The sequence below is a fragment of the Oryza brachyantha genome, chromosome 1, assembly GCF_000231095.2.
Source record: "Oryza brachyantha chromosome 1, ObraRS2, whole genome shotgun sequence".
Lineage (NCBI taxonomy): Eukaryota > Viridiplantae > Streptophyta > Magnoliopsida > Poales > Poaceae > Oryza > Oryza brachyantha.
Genome location: NC_023163.2, coordinates 12,767,484 through 12,787,278, shown reverse-complemented (window position 1 = coordinate 12,787,278; position 19,795 = coordinate 12,767,484). Strand labels below are relative to the sequence as shown.

The window sequence follows — 19,795 nt, the reverse complement described above, 5'->3', positions numbered from 1 at the left end:
AAAAAAACTTATTGCACAAATGAATCTTTTTAGTCGTGCCAACGTCATTAGCACCGTCGTGGTATAGGACGGCGTCAATGACGTTGGCACCGTCCTCCCGCCACATGAACATAACATTATCACTTAGAGAACGACATCAAAGCCATTAACGCTGTCCTATACGACGACTACGCCAATAACGTTGGCGCGATCAAAAAGGTCTATTTGTATAATAAGTTTTTTAAGTCTATTTGTAAAATAAATTTTTTAAAAGAACCAAAATGTCAAAATTGCAGACAGCATGACCTATCTCGACAAAAATGCTTCCCTTTTCGCATTCCATATCAATGTACATGTGGATATTTTGCACGTGAATTCAAGGATGATAATGCAACAGGCCTTCGGTTAATAAGGGAATAATTACCTTTAAGCTAGTAATTTAGCAAGTTCATCTACTCTTAAGGTACCTTGCGGAACAACATCTGATAAAAACTCATGTGCATGATCATTTCTGTGCATTCCTGATGCTCCCATAACATTATCTTTCTTTCTGACATGATCAGATACTTTATTCTCTTCAAGATCCTTATTTATCCTTATATTCTTGGCTGGTTCATTTTTCCGGGCACCATGGGACTTCCTTGGTGTATGCCGGAATACTGGGTATCGTGGAGCTCTCTTTGCAAAAGCAACAGATTTTTGGTAAACATCATCAGCATCAGAAAACTCATTCACATTCAGAACAAGTGCCAAGCCACTGTCAACGGCCTGTTTCAAAAGGAGTAAAATTACTTCCATGTACGAAGGCACTATGGAACCACTGTTAACACCATCGCTGCCCTTTAACTGTTCCCTGTTTCTTCTCATAGTTTCCAACTCATGAATCTCTTCACTGCTTCCAATTAGTTGAGGTAAAGCTTCCGGTACATCTGAAGATTGTTCTGAGCTTCCACTGCTACCAGAGTACATCTCAACCAGTTCTCCATTTTCACTCTTGTCCAATAGGACACTTTTACAATGTAGTGCCGACCTTTGAGATGGACCTAAATCACTTGCTGGATTTGAAGGAGAAAATTCAAATGGGGCAACAGCTGAGAACTCAGTTCCATCTACACCCACAGAATTGTGTACTCCAGGGTTTGCACCCACAGGATCCAAAGTCATACCATTTTCAAGACTATACTTCATGGAATCTTCCACTTTTTCTTTACCTTCAACCAAGTTACTATTCTTGAGAGACATGGCGTTATTGACCAGCTCAAGTGGGATCAGAGCACTTCCAGAATCTGCAACTTCACTATTCAAAATCTGCTCGTGTGCCACTTCAAAATTATTTTCTTCTAATGGAGGAAGAAATGATTTCCAATCATTTCCTCTCCACATCAGTATATGTTCAAACTCAAATGACAGTAAGGTACAGGGAACTAGATCCTGCAACGGTAGACTTAATCAACTTTTGAACGAAATAACACAATGATATGTTATTCTGAATATTTATCAAACCTTAAGTTTAGCTCCTAACTTTCTGCAGTCACTTTTATTGAGACCTGAGCAATCAACCCGGACAAGATCACATGCTCCAAATGCTTCTCTAACTTGCTTCACAAGGTTAAGATAAACACCATTTTTACCTTTAAAAGAAAGGAATGTTAAAATATCAATATCAAAGTAATAGTACAAGGCAAGACGATGTGCTATAGCAGGCTTCCTATTCTGGACAGCAACCTCTCTCAAGTCCTTCCTATTCTGGACATTACCTTTGGCCACTAATCTTTCCAAAATAAAAAACGTTGGCCACTAGTTCCTATAGAAATCTGTAACATCTGTTTGTAGAATCCAACAAAACTATATTGTGCATGCATGTGTGTGCCCAACATACACAATTTTGTCGATTGCCTGACCTTGGAAAATGGTAAGAAGTTTTCAACTGATATATTTGAACATCATTCATCATCTACTGCTAATTTCTTTTCTTTCTTTTAACTATGTAATTCGCAATCTGAAAGACAGTTGAAAGCATGAACTACATGGAAACAAAGAGACTTACCAAGTTTGCATATTGGTGGTAACTGACGTCCTCTCTTGCGCATATCTTCTGCCTCATCTGGAGTTAAGCCATCTGGGATCTTTTTAACCAATCGAGGGTAGACTGGTGCAGCGGGTTTCCAGAGCATAAGTGGATAACTTGGCCTAGTTCTGTAATTGTAGTTTCTACCACGAAAGAGGAATATCACACCCCCCTGACGATGAATTACTTTTCCTCCAACTTTCTCCTGCTCAAGTATGATATGAAGTAATCAGGGAAGAGTAGACAGATAATAAGGTGGTCCTAGATAAGAAAATGGAAAATATAAGTGCAATCAGAAAAAAAAAATCACTAGTGACTAATCAGCAGTAAATGCAGCAGCAGAATTAATACACCTTTTAAAGGCAGAACCAGAACTAAGACTCCTTCTAAATTGTGGTACAACATGTGCATTCCAAGAATTCTAACTGAGATTAGTAGGCAAATATAACCTCTAGCTGCTGGCAGACATTATCCATATCAACCGTGCATACACCTTTGCATTTTATCTTGCACACTCTCTTCCTCTTCCAATGCGAATGAATGTTCTCCAACATATTATGCGTTAGACCGTCCCTACCTGCAAAATTTGGCAATGAGAGACTAGGAATACAAGACAGAGCAGAAAAAGCTGCTCCATGCAAGTCCTGGCTTAAACCCGAGAAAGAAATGTCATCCTCCATGCCGATCCTTGTTTTCAGCAAATCTGACATACTTTATGTGTGTGGGTAATCAATTCAACCGATATTTAACTTTCCCCACAAGCAACAAATTCCTAATAATTTTTAACTTTCCAGTATAGTACAATCGATTCAGCATGAGAATTCACCGATATTTAGCTGCCGCTTGGTCTTGAGGGTCGCCTTGACGAGCTCGTCGATCTCCTCCTTTGACAGAGGCTCCCCGAGGACCTCCGCCCTGGACGTTGCTTGATACCTTGGCTCCATGCCGGCGAGGTATGGCCCCGGAGACTGCACGGGCTTCACCCCCTTCTTGCCTGGCGGCGGCAGCACGAAGGAGTCGAACTCAGGGAGTTCCTTGCGGCTCTTGGGCAGCGGCTTCCTCCCTGTCCATGGGCGCGGAGTTGCCTCAGGCCCGAACGGCAGGAACGGGGCCTCGCGGAGCGCGACGGGGCGCGCGCGCGGTGACTCCGTGTAACTGTACTGAAACTCGAAGGGCGCGCCGTCTAGATGGTAGGCGAGGCCACGGTCGGTGACGCGGACGCCGGCGGCTGGCTCGCCGCTTTCCGGGATTGGGATTTTCTTTGGACGGCCGCGGACGGCAGCAGAGAAGGCCGGATGGAAGGGGGTTGGGGCTCGGCGGCGCTTGGCGACGGCAGTAGGTTGCTTGTGGTGGGAGAGGGAGGGCCGAAGGTTGGAGGGGAGCCGTGGGCTGGGGTACTGGGCTTGGGCGAGGAGGGAGCGAGTTGCCATGGGTGGACGGAACACGAGTCAGAGGATTATATCCTCCAGCCACACGGTAACATCGGCTATGGAGAACGGTTGTGGCGGCCGGCGTCGAGGTCCGCCGTCACTTGCAGTGGATTGGGCGCCGGAGCTGGGGCTGAAATCGGAGTAAACAAAGGAGAAAATTGGAGCTATCCGGTCAACAGACCATATTTAAGCTGAACTGTGAAATTTTGCAGAATCGGAATTTTATTAGAATAATACCTACATGGACCTTTAGAACACAGAGATGGTCATTTCAAAATCATGTGGAATACTTCGCTTACTGGAATTTTTGAAAAAAAAAATAGCATGAGAAATGCATCGATCTTTTTCTTCTAATTAGGCTTGTAACATAAAATTTGATTTTTTTAATATTAAATTTGAAATAGATTTTGAGAGTTTTCACTGTAATTTATTTTTCAGCCTTATATTATAAATTACGGCCGAGTTTGGTGACGTGGTGGATAAGTTAATTTACCCCGCTCGGAAAACATAGCAATGGATTAGTACATAATTAATTAATTATTAATTACTAAAAAATATAAAATAGACTAATATGATTTTTTAAAACAATTTTCCTGTAAAAAATTTTTATAAAAAATATATCGGTTAGTAGTTCGGGAAGCTTGCGTGCGGAAAAATAGAGGGATAAGATAACTAACGTTTGGGACGAACGCAGCCTACTACTACCGTAGCATATAGAACTTTTTTATTGTAATTTATTTTTTTTATAAATATGTCATTTGGATTATTAGCCCGAAGAAGCCAAACCATCACCTCAACGATTACTCTACGGATAGACCAATACTCACGCCATCATAACAACAGGTGAATTCCTTTTACTACGATTTCGGCTTAATCTACCGAGGGGCGTTTAGTTGAGGAAAAAAAAATTTTGGGTGTCATATCAATTATTTGATCAGATGTTAGAAGCAGTTTTTGACACAAATAAAAACGAATTTCATAGCATGCCTGGAAACCATGAGACGAATTTTTTAAGTCTAATTAATAGGTCATTAGCATATGTGGGTTACTGTAGCACTTATGACTAATCGTGCACTAATTAGGTTTAAAAGATTTATCTCATGATTTTTTTCCTAACTGTACAATTAATTTTTTATTTTATCTATATGTAATGCTCTTGAATGTACAAAGATTTAATGTGATGTTTTTAGAAAAAAGTTTTTAGATCATGCGGGCCTAACAATGTGACACTGCCTAATAACTCCTATACCGAACATGGTACCGTTTAACTTTTTAAACCACTCAAATTACCACATGGCACAAACATGAAAAGTTTTTTATTCTACGTGGTGTACGTGTGGAAATCCAATAAGCAAATCAATACAATATCTTATAAAATAATCTGGTTGCTCCACACGTCAGTTCAACCGTCGACTATTGTCATGTCTAGAAGTTTTCACCGATTTCTAAATAACATTATGCATGAAGTCTTAGTACAGGACCAACCCGAGCATACACACCATGACAATTTACTGCAGATCCATCTCTTAATTAAATAATTAAAATAAACAAAGTCTTAACAATCTAACAGAAAATAATATTTAATGTAATTTTCTTAAAGAAGCACAACAGCGGCACAACCGAACAGGCAGCACTTAAGTGTAGCAACTCGTATAATCTTTGAACTATTCCTCATTGGACCCAGCTTCAGCTTCTAAGGAAATAGAAAAAAAACAAGGTTAATTACAACCACCGTACTTAATAAGCCACCAATAAATACAATAGAACAGATGCATAGTAGTGCACAAAGGAAAAAATGCTAAGACTTACTTTTGTATAAAACATCATTTATAAAACAATTATTTTAACAAAAAACAAAAACAATTGAACAGTTAAGTAACAATCTTAAACCAACCATTGGTTAGTGCTAAACCACATCATGCTAGGCCCAACCAACATCAATATTATACTAAACCACATAATACAGTGCTCCACTAATATCGTGCTAAACCACACAATACTAGCTTAACTATTTGTCATATTCATTCAATCATGGAAACAGTGCAACTAATCAGAACACGACTGTTTAAACATTTTTACTATGTTCAGCGGTAAACAATTTTACCCACGAGACACAGTCTCACGTACGTATCCTTACGCCGGTATGTCACCACGACATCCCGCGAAGAAGCTTTGACAGGACCCTTCATATAACCCACTCCTAACCATTAACACCACGCTGAGGTTACATCTTCCACACCCTTATCAGGTTCGACTACCTCATTGTGTCATGGTAGATCAGACAGGTGATCAAACCATCCTTTGAGCGGTCCATCACGCCTACCCTCGCTTGGTGCCTAGGAGAGAAAAAAAAGCTATATGTGAAGCCCGCCCGTTGCCCACACTAGCTTATGGTAAGTATGGACAATTCTTCTGAGGGTTTTCTATTAATTGAAACTTAATTGCCTTGAGCACTTCTAGTAAAATCATGCACTCACAGCAAAATCATGCAATCAAAACCATGTGAAACATGCTTAAGGATTAACAACGTTAATTGCTAAGAATGTGACTTGCATTGCGACGGCTTAGGCTACCACTTCATCGTAGACTGGATCTTGGGTTTCATCAAAATCTACAACAAACAAATTTAAAAGCACTCCAAACAGTACAAGGGTTACTAAAACAAGAAATAAACTATTTTACCAAATTCTTGACAGAATTATGGATCTATTGCAATTTCAATTGAGCTTAAATCGACTTTGGATTAATTAGTTATAAATTTAGAAGTTCTGTTATTCTTTCGCTAAACCTGAAAAATGAGCTAACGACTTTTAGACGGCAACCTGAACTAAACAGGAAAATAGACATCAAACAAAAACTTACCTTGAACGAGCGACTTGCTAATGACTCAAGTACGAATCCTAGATTCATACAGTAGACCCGTTAATGTCTGGACTAGAAAAATACCGAACGAAACCCGACTTCACACGACAGGACACAAATATGCACGGATCACATATTCGCTCAACATAACTAGATTGAAACATAAGTCGTGAAACGCATGGCATGATCTAGGATGGAATGATACAAATGTAATGTTTGCATAGATGTATTTAGCTGTTTTCTTTGCTTATCCTTATAAAAAAATTGAATTTTTCAACGTTAAATTTGGAGTTAATTTTACGGAATTTTTATTATAGTTTATTTTTCAGCCTTTGCTTTTAAATTTCTAAAAACATGTTTATAAAAATTTTTCTCACGTATTATTTTTCGTTTGCAAATATGTTGTTTTGCTTTTTTTTTAAAAATGAAATGACGACCACTATTGGAATAATGAGAGATTTGTTTTTCTGACGCTTTACAACTTGAGGTTCGATAATTTAACTTAATGACCCATTGACTAAAAAAATATAGTACCTATCATACTTGCAGATGCCAATATAAACAATAACGAGAAAAAAGTGCCAGCATCAATATTTGGTTTGGATTGATGTGAACAACATTAATAGAATAATACGTCCTCTGGTGAGGGAACCCAGCCGACCATGCGGCCACAGGCCACCAGCCAACCACGTATTCTTGCCAGTGCTCCACGTGTGATCCGCATCCGCCGGTGTCTTCGCCCCTTTTCCTCTTTTCCCCCCCATCGCGACACTACTGCCCCAATTATCGGGGAAGAAAGAGATCCTCTGGCCAGGACAAGGTAAGGACGGCGATGTCGATGCCGGAGGCGGGGCGCGTGGAGAGGGACGAGAGGGAGCTGGACGACGACTACGAGCAGCAGCAGACCAGGGTGCTCATGGCGCTGATGCAGGGCTTCTGCGCCGCGCGCTACCGGAAGGCCGACAACACTCCGTGTCCCATCGATCAGGTTCGTTCGGTGGTTCCTGCCCAGCTTCCCTCAGTTTGTTTGTTCTCGTGCTACCGGTCCGGTGATGGATGCGTCCGCGGGATGTCGAAGGTCAGGTTTCGGCTGATCGATCTGATTCCGGATTCTCTGAGGAGGTTTATGTTCTTTTGGGCCCTGCATCAGTAGATTCGTTGTTAAATATCCAAATCTGGGGAATTGGATGAAAAATGATTGCCCGTTATTGTACAGATAAGGACGGGATGATTCACGGTTTGTCCTAATTTTAGCACCATCGAGTGTTAGTGTCACGAATGGAGAAACTAGACTGATTAATTGGGAATTGGGGAACTTGGAGTCTGGTAATGCTAGCTTTCCAATAGGATTGCAAAAATGTAGGATTTCGATAGGAATGCAACTTTAAAACTTAAGATTGTGTTAAAACACAGGAAAAATATAGCAATGGCCATTTAGTTGGATCACATGAAAAACACATGAATTAGAGGAGAGATAACGACAGTTTCTAACAGGTTGGATCTCATACTAACTTTCCTTCAAAATCTCTCCCTCTTGAGCCATTCCTTAGAAATTTCGTAGGATCCGTTGAATCCCAATCCTTTGTTTCAAGGGCACTGGTACGTTACCTTTTAGTACTAACGGTATAGTGCAGTAAAATTTAAATCTAACTATGTATTTTTGTAAGGATATTTAATATTTTATTTGAAACCTTGGTAAGAAGATATATTTACCAATTGATCTATTTTAACATGATATATGACACACAAATTTGTGACAATGTTATATATTTTACTTCCAATTTTACCCATATAAAATTTCTGCTCTACATGCTACCAGTGTAGAATAATAAAATTAGGTTCATTGGATCCAAAGTAACAAATGACTCACAATCATTCGAGGGTATCTTAAAAAATTCCTTGTTTCAAATGGCTAAATAGGAAATTTTCCTGTAGGATTCAAATCCTACATATTTCATATGTTTATCCTACAAATCAAAGGGGTGCTGAATGCAAGGAAAAACCAATCAAGTAGCAATATTTTTGCATATTTTACTATATTTTTCCTTGAAGGATGTCTGTATGTGTTATTATGATAAAACTTTTGCATCTGTTTGATAGATATACTTGACATACTTCGTAGGGGCTCTACTTGGGATCTGTTGGAGCAGCACTGAACAGGGATGCTCTAAAGAGCTTGAACATAACCCATGTCTTGATTGTTGCCAGATCATTGAATCCAGCCTTTCCATCCGAATTTAACTACAAGAAGATTGAGGGTAAACACATATATGCCAGCTTTATATTTTCAGATTAAGTACGTTGCACCATAAATTCATAATATATGTTTGGTCCGAACAGGTCTATGTACTTGAGATATGCATATTTATATTCATATTCTTGCATATGGATAAGCTTAAATGCAATTGATCATGGAATAGCAGCCTAGTAGGATAGTCATGTGGCCTTGACTTGCCATTTTTTGTTTGTTTTCATATTGGTCCTCTATTCTGCCTGTTGAGTGTTGAGGGTCCTGCCTAATGTGTCCTAGTGCCTGAGGTCACCATTCACATTGTCATGGAGGTTCAATCTTACCAGCTACTCAGATAAGTTTTTGGGAAGTTGTGTGGAGATGCAACAACTAAATAGCCATTTAATCATCTACTATTGCTAGTGAGAACTGAGTTAGAACTGAAGTATGCATATTTAGGGATAACAAATGTGCATCGCTTAAGTTCACATACCTATTTGAGCTACCAGTGCAAGTTTAAAGAAACTAGCATATTACCCATGCGTTGCAACATGATTTTGTTAAGAAAATTATCATTAACCTATTATTACCATAATTTTCTGCATATGTCGTCTTTTAATTGCTGTATATATTTTTTTATTGACATGTGGGCTCTTTGCCCCACACTATTCTTTTTTTTTTCACATATAAAGTTGATAGTTGGTGGAGGATGACATACATTTGGGCCCTTTCCCTCCACACTTCCCTTTTGTTCTTTACGTACTAGCATATTGCCTGTGCGCTCTATCACCATCATTTTGTGTATATACCATATCTTAATTGTTGCATATATTTGTTATTGACATGTGTAGTACCCTTTGGCCCCACACTCTTTTTTTTTTCTTCCCACAAAAAATAGGGAGTTTGGTGGGCGGGCTTGACATGTGGGCCCTCAGATCCCACGTTGTCATTTTGCTTTAGAAAAGCAGGGAGTTGGTGGTGGAGTGGTGGCAGATTCATCACAATCACTTCTACTTTTTAAAGGAGTATTGATGAAGTAGAGAGTCGGTGAAGCATGGCTACCATGTGGCCCCTTTGCTACCTTTTCAAAAAAGATGGGGAGAGTACCAGTCCTTTCTAAAAGGAGTATAGATGCGCTGTATTTACTTCCAAATTATTTACTGTTTATCTGTCCATTCACATGTTTACTAGACATGTTGGATTATCACTTAATTTTGCTTCATTAGTTTGGAAAAATGTAATGCCAAGAAAAATTAAATAGGCATATGGAGCACTTAAACTACTGTGCCATGGTATTGTAATACTTTATGTGATTGTACCCTCTTTTTTCTGTTGCCCTTGTGCACATTCTCATGCACTCCTTGTAAAAAAAGTTCTCATGCATTACTAAATCATGATTTGTTTATCAATGTACAGTACTTGACAGCCCAGACATTGATTTGGCAAAGTATTTTGATGAATGCCTTGGTTTCATAGATGAATCTATAAGCTCTGGTGGCAATGTTCTGGTTCATTGCTTTGCTGGACGGTCAAGAAGGTAATCGTTCTTTGTTCCAGCTGTCGTTTAGTTTCAACCATTTAAAGTTTTGCTTATATAGTTATATTATCAACAAGAAGATTGCATTGATTAAATTTATTGGTTTAAAAGTACTTTTCCAAGACATTTCAGAAAGAGTAAATTTGGTTGGTATTATAGCAATAGTTAGCAGGTTGCCCATCACAAATGTGTAAGTTTGTAAAATACTGTCACGAAGACAAAAAATTGAATAATCCATTGCCATTAGCTTTTCCATCTGATGGCCACTGTTAACATCCAGTTAGTAGTTGGGGAAAAAATGACACTATTGCCCCTTCAACCTTCTCCTATTTTTCCATTTTTTATGTTGTTGCATATGACACCAACAATGATGATCCACAGTTTGCTCTCTCCTAAATAAAGCAAAAGGGAGGGAAATTGGTCATTTCGCACACTAACAGAAAAGAGATTACAGTGTATTTCGCGAATTTATTTGCTTGTGAGTAGTGTTTTGCAGCCCCTATCGTTTGTGATGGTTATCTTGCTGAATATTCCTATGGCAGTAACGATACCTTGTTTTCTGAAAAATGCAAGGATAGCACATGATCACTACAACTGTACCACATAAAGGGTTAAGTTCAATTTATCCTCGTCAACTATTATAATAGTACGAACTATCCCATACTCGAATACAGATTGTTTTTATCGTATGTGGCATACACGTGGAAGTCATTTTGTCCGAGTGTCGTTCAATCAACAAGATTACCTAAGAAATTGAAAACAAATCTATTTGGGGTCCACATGTCGATCATTGTCCTCTCTTCTTCCTCAGCTCCCTAGCACACTCTCTCTTTCACATGGAGTTTCAGGCGCACATTGCGCGCGAGCCCCTGCCACTGCATGCGTCGGACATGGTGGCCACCGAGGCGATGCTCAACCCCACTTGGCCTTCCCCTCTAGCGAGGAAACACATGGGAACTCGACTTTGTGGCGAGCAGCCTTAGCTTGCCGCCTCAATGCAGTGCTCGGTGCTGGATGGCAGGAGTTCCAACTTCGATTGCAAGGTGCTTGTGCTGGATCAGTAAGAGCAGAAGCTGCTCGACAAGGTGTTGATGTCATGGTCGGATTGCACTACTCTAGGAGTCGTGAGCAGAGAGGGGAGAGAGGAGTCCAGATCGGCGCTAACACAGGAGAAGACAGATCGGCGCAAGCCCAGCAACATCCGGGCACGGTACTGTAGCGGATAGGAGCCCTAATCCGACGCGACAGCAGGCAGAATAGAGTCCTAATCAGATTAGTAATAGCAGATAGAATAGGATTTAGTTAATTCTAGCAGATAGATTAGCTATTGTAAAGCCCATATATAGGCCATCAATCAATGAATAAAGCAAGCAATTAGTCCAATCTACTTCTCGTCTATCTTTCTCTATTTTCCTCACCTCCTGCTGCACACCACCCTACTGCTGCCCTAGCCGTCACGGTCGGAACAAGGACGCGGCATGAGCCGCGGCTACCGGTATCTCATCCCTACTTCTTGCGATCGCTCGCTAGCGTTCATAACAACTTGGTATCGGAGCCAATGGCGCATGATCCATCTTCCCATGGATAGCCCCTGGTCGAGCCGACCGATGCCCTCGCAAAGCTACAAGATACCATGGCCGACGTGCTGAATGGAATTTCGTGTCTTGCTTCCAAAAGCGATCTCGTCGATCTCAGCCGCACGGTCGCAGTTGCCACCTCCCGCATCACGGTGCTAGAGCAGCATCAGTCCGACTCGTCTTCGTCAGCCATGCCCACGAGACCGTGACTCAGCGGTAGAGGAATCCTGGAATCACCACCGCCAACACCACCGCCTCACTGGCCAAATTCTAGATCTACACATGACTTGGGCGGCGCTACCGGTGTTCCTCGCTTTTACAAGCTCGAATTCCCAAAGTTCGATGGCTCGGGTGACCCGATGAATTGGTTGAATCATTGTGACCAATTATTTCTCGGACAACGCAAGCCAAATGGTGATAGCGTATGGCTTGCCACATACCATCTCACGGGCACCGCCTAGAAGTGGTATTTCCACTATGAACAGCACATGGGGCCACCGGATTGGGAGACATTCAAGGATCTTTGCCATGCCCAATATGGCCCTTCGATCCGGAACAACCCGCTCGGCGAACTCAAGCATTTGTCGCAATTGGGAACAATCGCAGAGTATCAGCAGCGCTTTCTCGCCTTGGCCAGCCGCACAACCAAACTCCTTACCGAGCGGCAGCAAGTATAGCTCTTCACGACGGGTCTTTGCGACGATCTCTGCATCGACGTCGAGCTCCAACAACCCGATGATCTTCAGGAGGCCATGGGCCTCGCTCGGGCATACGAGTGTAAGGCAGCGCGCATGCAACCTGGTAAATCGGCATCCCGGGCGTTCGCACGTCCTCTCCGGAGCTCCGACTACCGTCACTATGCCTGCGGTACAGCCTGCTGGCATGACCACGGAGACGCCACAGCGCCCGCTTCGCCAACTCTCCCCAGCTGAGTTGTCCGAACGCCGCAGCAAGGTCTCTGCTACAACTGTGACGAGAAATTCATCTGTAGACACCGTTGTGCTCGTCTCTTCTACATTGCATATGATGACTCGGCGGCCGACGTGTCTAGCCAATCTGACCCAGAGGGCAACTTGGAGCCTTAAATTTTGCTTCATGCGATCTCAGGCATTGGCGGCGCCAATACCATGCGTCTATCTGTTCGCCTCGCATTTACAGACATGGTGGCCCTTGTCGATTCCGGCTCGATGCACAATTTCATCAGCACCGACCTAGCTCAGCACCTAGGGCTCAACCTACAGCCGATCGAATAGGGCATCCGCGTGTTGGTGGCCAATGGCAACCTCCTGACGAGCCCGGGAGTTGCCCGCGGGCTACGCCTCCGCATTGCTGACAAGGTGTTCGATGTCGACTGCTTTGTTCTTGACCTTAGTTGTGACGACATCATCCTTGGTACGCAATGGTTGCGGACTCTAGGACCCATCCTGGGGATTTTGTCAACATGCGCATGGCGATTTGGAGAGGCCATAGGGAAGTGACACTGTCTGGCATCGCCAGCAACTGAGCGCCAAATTGTCACGTCGTATGGTCGGATGACCTACTGTCGCACCTGCTCCAGGAATTTGACGACCTATTCACCCCACCAGTTGGCCTCCCCCAGCACGCGCCATCGACCACCGCGTCCATCTCAAGATGGGCGCCACACCAGTTGCAGTTCGACCATATCGCTACCCGCAACTACAGAAGGACGAACTGGAGAAGTAGTGCGCCGACATGCTAGCACAAGGAATTATCTGACCCAGCACGTCCCCGTTCTCCTCACTAGTACTACTTGTTCGCAAGCATGACGGATCATGGCGATTCTGCGTCGACTACTGCGCCCACAACACGGTAACCGCCAAGGACAAGTTCCCCATTTCGATCGTGGACGAACTTCTCGACGAGCTCCGCGGTGCCCGCTTCTTCACCAAGCACCTTCACTCGAGTTATCACCAGGTCCGGATGCATAAGGATGACATCCACAAGACAGCATTTCGAACTCACCAAGGACACTTCGAGTTCTTGGTCATGCCGTTCGGACTGACAAACGCACTGGCTACGTTCCAGGCACTCATAAACTCCATCCTTGCACCATTCCTCCGTCGGTTGGTCCTCGTCTTCTTGAACAACATACTCATATACAGCTGACAAGTTGGTCCTCAAGTGCTCCAAGTGCCACTTTGGGGAACAACAAATTTACTACCTCGGCCATGTGGTCTCGGCGGCCGGCGTCGCCGTGGATGCGCAGAAGGTGACAACCGTGGGTGATTGGCTGACACCACGCTCTGCACGTGCCATCCGTGGATTTCTGGGGTTGGGAGAGATGTCATGGTCGGATTGCAGTACTTTAGGAGTCGTGAGCAAAGGGAAGAGATGAGTCCAGATTGGCGCCAACACAGGAGAAGATAGTTCGGCGCCAGCCTAGCAACATCTGGGCATGGTACTGTAGCAGATAGGAGTCCTATTTCGACGCGATACTGTAGCAGAACAGTGTTGTAGCAATATGTACTGTAGCAGGAAAAATAGAGTCCTAATCAGATTAGTAATAGCAGATAGAATAGGATTTAGTTAATTCTAGCAGATAGATTAGCGCCTGTATATAGGCCATCAATCAATGAATAAAGCAAGCAATTAGTCCAATCTACTTCCCATCTTCTTTCTCTATTTCCTCACCTCCTGCTGCACGCCACCCTATTGTTGCCCTAGCCGTCACGGCCAGAACCGAGACACGGCAGGAGTCGCGGCCACCGGTATCTCATCCCTACTTGCGATCGCTCACTAGCGCTCGTAACAGTTGAATGCGTCTGTGCCAAGGACTAGGTGGGGGCGTGGTAAGCTTGCCTTGGCTCACTGCTCACTACACATTGGCCGTTCAGTGGCCATCCTGAACTACACCAATCTGCTTGGTTCTATTGATCTGACCATGTTGTCCCAGCTCCACGTGATATTTCTCAACAAAACCAATGGCATGCAGGTGTACAACTACATGCTCATGATCATATTGGACAAGCATCTGCACATGCCAACCTCGCCAACGTTCAGTATTCAGTCTTGGCCACTCTATTCTCGATGCTGACGCTGGACAAGTAGCTGCATATGTGTCGGTCGACATCGCTGATGTTTAGCATGCAGCCAGAGCTTGGGGATAGGGAGGAAGAAGTTTTTTAATCTCTTGCTATATCATCCGCCATATAAGAGCACCACGTGGGATAGCTTGGGGGCAAAATCGCCTTCAAATGGGAGCCGGGGGTTGTGTTTGGATTAAGCAAATGAGGGCAGTGATTTATCAGGTGCTAGAGTTGTGTAGTCGGTGGTGTAAATCACACTTTCACATTAATTGAGAAGGCTGAATCAGACTATCCCCACATAAAAGAGGTTAATGTTGGTCGTGGTAAATCTGCCACCCCCAACCTCTTCCGTTTGTGGATCTTGTACAAACAAGTGGATGTTTGTGCATGTGGGTTTAAATAATGTTATTTATGTATTAATATTTGGTTCTGAATTACATAAATTCTAGAAATTAATATGTTTATTTGAAATCCACTGTAATAGATGGGTATCTGGTTATTTTTATTAAAAAAACAACTCAAACTAGAAATGAGATCGTTTGGCAAGTTGGCCCTACTTAGGGCCGACTCAGGACGTTGGACTATAATGCGGCGATTATCACATTTGTTGGATGGGCCTTAACATGTCTGACAACTCTTGAATCCATGGGATTGCAAAGTTTTTCTTGATAAAATTGCACACTATAATATAGTTTTTTTAATGCCTCGCTGAAATTTCTCTTATAACGCCTTATATCTTTGCAAACTGACAATTTTGAAAACAGTTAGTTCTAATTTTATGATTTTTACCAAATCATATGTATTAATTATATAGACATTATATATCGCTTAATCTATATTTACCTATATTTTACATTATAAGATGTTCTGACCTTTTCCAGATTTATAAGGATGCTAATAAATCTAGACACATATACGAGTCATATACATTGATCCATGGATGAATCTAGCTAGGGTTAAAAAATCTTATAATATGAAATGAATGGAGCAGATATTTGTAAAGAATATTTTAATTAATTAAGAGCAAATGTGTGATTTGCTATTTATTTTTGTCCTACTAACTGGCCACCTCTAAATGTCTAGTGTCACGATTGTTGTGGCATATCTCATGAAGAAGCATCAAATGAGCCTTGAGAGCGCTTTGTCTCTAGTTAGAAGTAAACGACCTCAAGTGGCTCCTAATGAGGGCTTCTTGTCTCAGCTGGAGAACTTCGAGAAATCCCTACAAGGTAAAATTCCAATAGCTTTATTGTACTAAATGAGTTCATGTGTTTCGTTAATGTCAAGGGAACATGATAAAAATTTAAGCAGGTTGCATTATAAACAAAGGATCATATAATATTTGAAGTTTGAACCAGAATGTGACCACTAAGTTTAATTCAGTGCTTTTGATCCAAGTTGTAAAAGTCTCTAGAGCATAGGTTTAAATCTGTATTGTATTCTATTAGAACTAATTTGTTCTTTTGGATTGATAGTCGTTGAAATTTTGGATACAAGCTAATTAATTTTTTTGTTAAGTGTAATATACCTAATATTCTACCATAGGATATTCAATTTATACATTATATTGTTTTTTTAATATTTTTGTTTTCATTAGTGATCTTCATGCCATTCCATTGATAAATCTTCTATTTATTGTTAATGGATAAAATCTTTGTTTCTTATTTTTTAGTTATAAATAAACATTTGTATGTAATATGTTTTTTTAATAACAGTGCATGTAATAAATTGCATGCACCTTTGGTGAAAAAGTGAATTTGTTCAAGTTGCTGTGTTGCAACTAGTATGAAATCATTTTGTGGATGATGGATACGAGAATTCACATAGAAGGCCTAATTGGCTATGGATAGGGGTGGGTTGGATCTAGGATATATGAGATAGACTAAAACTTGGATAATGGAGTATATTGCCTTATATCTCAAGATAGGGGATAGAATCCCAATCAATTAATAATACCATATAAAGATAAGAAAACCAAAGTCATATTCAGCTAGGTTTTCTACTTGTAACCCTGCTGCTTGGTATATAAGGAAAGGTAGGAGGCCCTTCAAGGACATGATTATGCACCATGCCACTAATATACACGGCGGAATACAAACTAACAAGAGTAGGGTATTACTTCGTATTTGAAAGCTGTAGGTTGCCGCCACCATTTTGCTTCGCTAGCACTGCTTGCACCACTTTCCATCTCCTATAGAAGGATGTAGGTTCATCACCGCACCGGCTACATTTGCCGCCACCATCGGGCTTCACCGCCTCCATGGCTAGCTGCCTTCAACATCGTTAAGTGGTGATCTCGTACCCACCATGCCGGTTACACCAGCACCAGTCGCCGGGCTTCACCACTTTCATGGTCCCTCGCTACAACCGTGTGGTGACCAGGCTGGTCGCACTAGCCCTCCCAAGTGGCAACCTCGTCCCCAACCTTCGCAGTTGCCGAGTGACCTCGTTCCTACTACTTCGGCCCCATCTGCCACCGTCGGGCTTAATCGCCTCCACAGTTACCCACCTCTACAGCCGCCGAGCGGTGACCTCATCCCTGCCATGTCGGTCGTCCTCACTGCCACCAAGTGGTGGCCTCGCTCCACACCAGTATCTTTGGCACCGTCGCGTTGCGACCTTGTCCCCATGCTGGCCACTTCCCCTGGCGTCAATGGGTTTCATCGTCTCCATGCCTATTGTTGTTGCTAAGTGGCGACCTAGTCCCCTAACTGGCTGCCTTCATTGTTGCTGAGTAGGCACCTTCCCCACATCATCTGCCTCTGATGCCATTGAGTGGTGACCTCGCCCCTCACTAGTAGCCTTTGTTGTCGTCGAGTTCTGACCTCATGTCGACGTCGGTCACCTTCGTCGCTGCTTGTTGAAAACATGTTTATCTAGGTGCGTCACATTGATGGAATGACTAGGGTCGACAATTTCCTCGCCAGGAACCTGCGGGGGAGCTATCTCACCCGCGGGGCCTCGAAAAGATGTAATTTGCACATTTTAAACCTAATAGGCCCAATAGCCCATTAATTGAGGCCATATACATATAGAAACCCTAATTTCACCACTCAAATCTCATACTCATCCCCACCACACTCCTTAGCCGCCTGCATGAGTTTCTTAGCCACCACGAACACCGTCGTGTCTCGCCACCGGCTCTCCCGTCCTCCCTGTCTCCACCTCATAGCGGGCACCGTAGCCGCCTCTCTGCCAGGCCTTGCCGTGAGGCCACCGCACCCGACATCTTGCTCCCACCTTGTCAGCCGCCGCCTTGCGCCCTTGTCATCCACCCATGGGGCCTTGGTCGTGGTCAGGGGCCCGCTGGGGTCGAGAGCGGGGGTTATTTTGGCCCCGGATTCTGCTTCGGGGCCAGGGAGGATGGCCGTTCTTTCCCAGCCCAGTCCCGCCACACGTTGTTGCCAACCCTAGGAATGATGAACTTCCATTCCCTTTCGATACTTTAGATACTCGAAGATATCGAGTGCTTCTTGAAGGTTACTTTATTTTCATCCGATGTTTTTTTCTTCTTTGTGGCCTTCTTTCCCATTTCAAAAATGATCTTGATATTCTCGGTCATTGGAAACATTACTTTCCTGCTTCGGGTCTATGGGTAGTAAGAACTAATGATGTCACATGTACACTAATTTGCCGGATTATGTAAGATACATTAATGAGGTATTATCCAAACAGATGAGGCAACTCATCTTTACTTTTACCAATCGAATTAAAAAAATATTATATATCGAGAAGGAATACATGTATGTAACCTTCTATAGCAATTTCAACCCAAAAATTTGACTTCAAAACCTTCCCCTTTATATGTTGCTTTGTTTTGGAGACTTTAGTGAAAATGAGCTTGGGTTGGGGTATGGAGGGTGGGTATATAAACTCATGTTCAATCATCGCAGGTGGACAGCCTAGGGGTCTGTCTACAAAAAACTTATAATCACAAGTGGCCTCTTAACCAACTGCTTGTGAAGAGGCTGGCAGCCTTCAACCCTATGCTCTCATTTTTATAGATGGCTTAAGCGCCCCACCCTCAATTATATGGTTTCACAGGTGGGATGCTCCCCCTCCTCCCCCTCCCTCCCTTGGCCCATCCCATCGTAGGCGGTGGCTCCTATATCTAAATCATACTTTTAGTAGTTAATTTACCTTAATTTCCTGGATATTATCTTGTTCTTTGAAGAAGCAATATATTTTTCTCTTGTTACTCATTTGTAACAATGCAAAGAGAATTCAAAATTCTAATGTTCATTTTCTTGATGTTGAGGGCTTAGTGTGTGACTTTTTTTTTGATGTTGATGATTTGGCATCCTTTTCTTCAAGGACTTCATGATTTATGAGTTGCTTCTGTTGGTTGATCTATTATTTAATGGGCATGATTAGTTGTATCCATGGTCAAGTGATAGTTTATTTGAAATACATCAACTGAAGCCGGTGTTATTTTGCAGTGGAGCAGGAGAGGAAAATTGTGCAATCTTTGCAGACCTAACTATAGGCATAAATGCATGTATTTCGAGGACACTGTTAATAGCTTGCGGAGTACATGTTTTCTCTGCTAGTCTAGAGATTAAGGCCATTGTGGGAAGCGTTATGAATTGTGGCTGCAGTATTACTAGCAGTCATCTGCTTGATGTTGTAAGTGACAAGTGAAATTGGTGATCCATTTTGAATGAAATACTCTGGAACGCAGTTCTGTCCGTACAAAACTGAGGGTAACTGATGATTTTTTGTCGCCTTTAACTATAGTTCTGATTTGGATTCTTCACGTCATTTGGTTGATGTGCTAACATGGAAGGTATGTACGATTCATTGAATAAAATATGATTGCTGGCTATTTGAATAGTTCATGTAATAGTGACTCGTGCAAGGTATTGACCTATGTTTTGATCATAGAGCACGGGTACGTGGTCCATGCGACTGTTGCTGTTATGCAAATATAAATATGCTGGAACAATATTTTAGGCAGTACAATTCAGTGCGTATGTTTTGTGTTTTGAACAGCGACTTTTCTCCTCTGGATTTGTTCAACTGGTGGGTTGGTTCTATTTTGGAAGAACTAAAAGTTAAATGTTTC

General features: G+C 42.4%; 2 protein-coding genes across 3 annotated transcripts; one reads left to right on the top strand and one right to left on the bottom strand.

Moving 5' to 3' along the window:
• Positions 1–318: 318 nt before the first annotated feature.
• On the bottom strand, positions 319–3,627 carry LOC102704006 (CRS2-associated factor 1, chloroplastic-like). Its single transcript, XM_006644132.2, has 5 exons — positions 2,874–3,627; positions 2,497–2,624; positions 2,027–2,252; positions 1,483–1,610; positions 319–1,410 (listed from the first exon to the last, which is right to left on the bottom strand). The coding sequence occupies exons 1-5, from the start codon at positions 3,475–3,477 to the stop codon at positions 406–408; spliced, it is 2,091 nt and encodes a 696-aa protein (XP_006644195.2). The 5' UTR covers positions 3,478–3,627; the 3' UTR covers positions 319–405.
• A 3,425-nt stretch (positions 3,628–7,052) lies between these two features.
• LOC102703725 (dual specificity protein phosphatase 1B-like) lies at positions 7,053–19,427 on the top strand. 2 transcript variants are annotated; one of them, XM_006644131.3, is made up of 5 exons: positions 7,057–7,327; positions 8,462–8,597; positions 9,986–10,106; positions 15,814–15,959; positions 19,170–19,427. In XM_006644131.3, the coding sequence occupies exons 1-5, from the start codon at positions 7,172–7,174 to the stop codon at positions 19,208–19,210; spliced, it is 600 nt and encodes a 199-aa protein (XP_006644194.1). In that variant the 5' UTR covers positions 7,057–7,171; the 3' UTR covers positions 19,211–19,427. The 2 variants fall into 2 exon arrangements, with proteins under 2 accessions (XP_015688105.1, XP_006644194.1); XM_015832619.2 differs by lacking the exon at positions 15,814–15,959 and having other exon boundaries at positions 7,053–7,327.
• Positions 19,428–19,795: the final 368 nt, after the last annotated feature.

What these genes read in the sequence shown, in the direction of transcription:
- LOC102704006 (XM_006644132.2), bottom strand. Translation starts at nt 3,477, where the DNA reads ATGGCAACTCGCTCCCTCCTCGCCCAAGCCCAGTACCCCAGCCCACGG. An exon ending in ACCACCAATATGCAAACTTG is followed by an intron (nt 1,611 to 2,026) that starts GTAAGTCTCTTT and finishes TTTCTTTTAAAG; the next exon opens with GTAAAAATGGTGTTTATCTT. An exon ending in AGTTAGGAGCTAAACTTAAG is followed by an intron (nt 1,411 to 1,482) that starts GTTTGATAAATA and finishes CTACCGTTGCAG; the next exon opens with GATCTAGTTCCCTGTACCTT.
- LOC102703725 (XM_015832619.2), top strand. Translation starts at nt 7,172, where the DNA reads ATGTCGATGCCGGAGGCGGGGCGCGTGGAGAGGGACGAGAGGGAGCTG. An exon ending in TAACTACAAGAAGATTGAGG is followed by an intron (nt 8,598 to 9,985) that starts GTAAACACATAT and finishes ATCAATGTACAG; the next exon opens with TACTTGACAGCCCAGACATT. An exon ending in TTTGCTGGACGGTCAAGAAG is followed by an intron (nt 10,107 to 19,169) that starts GTAATCGTTCTT and finishes GTTATTTTGCAG; the next exon opens with TGGAGCAGGAGAGGAAAATT.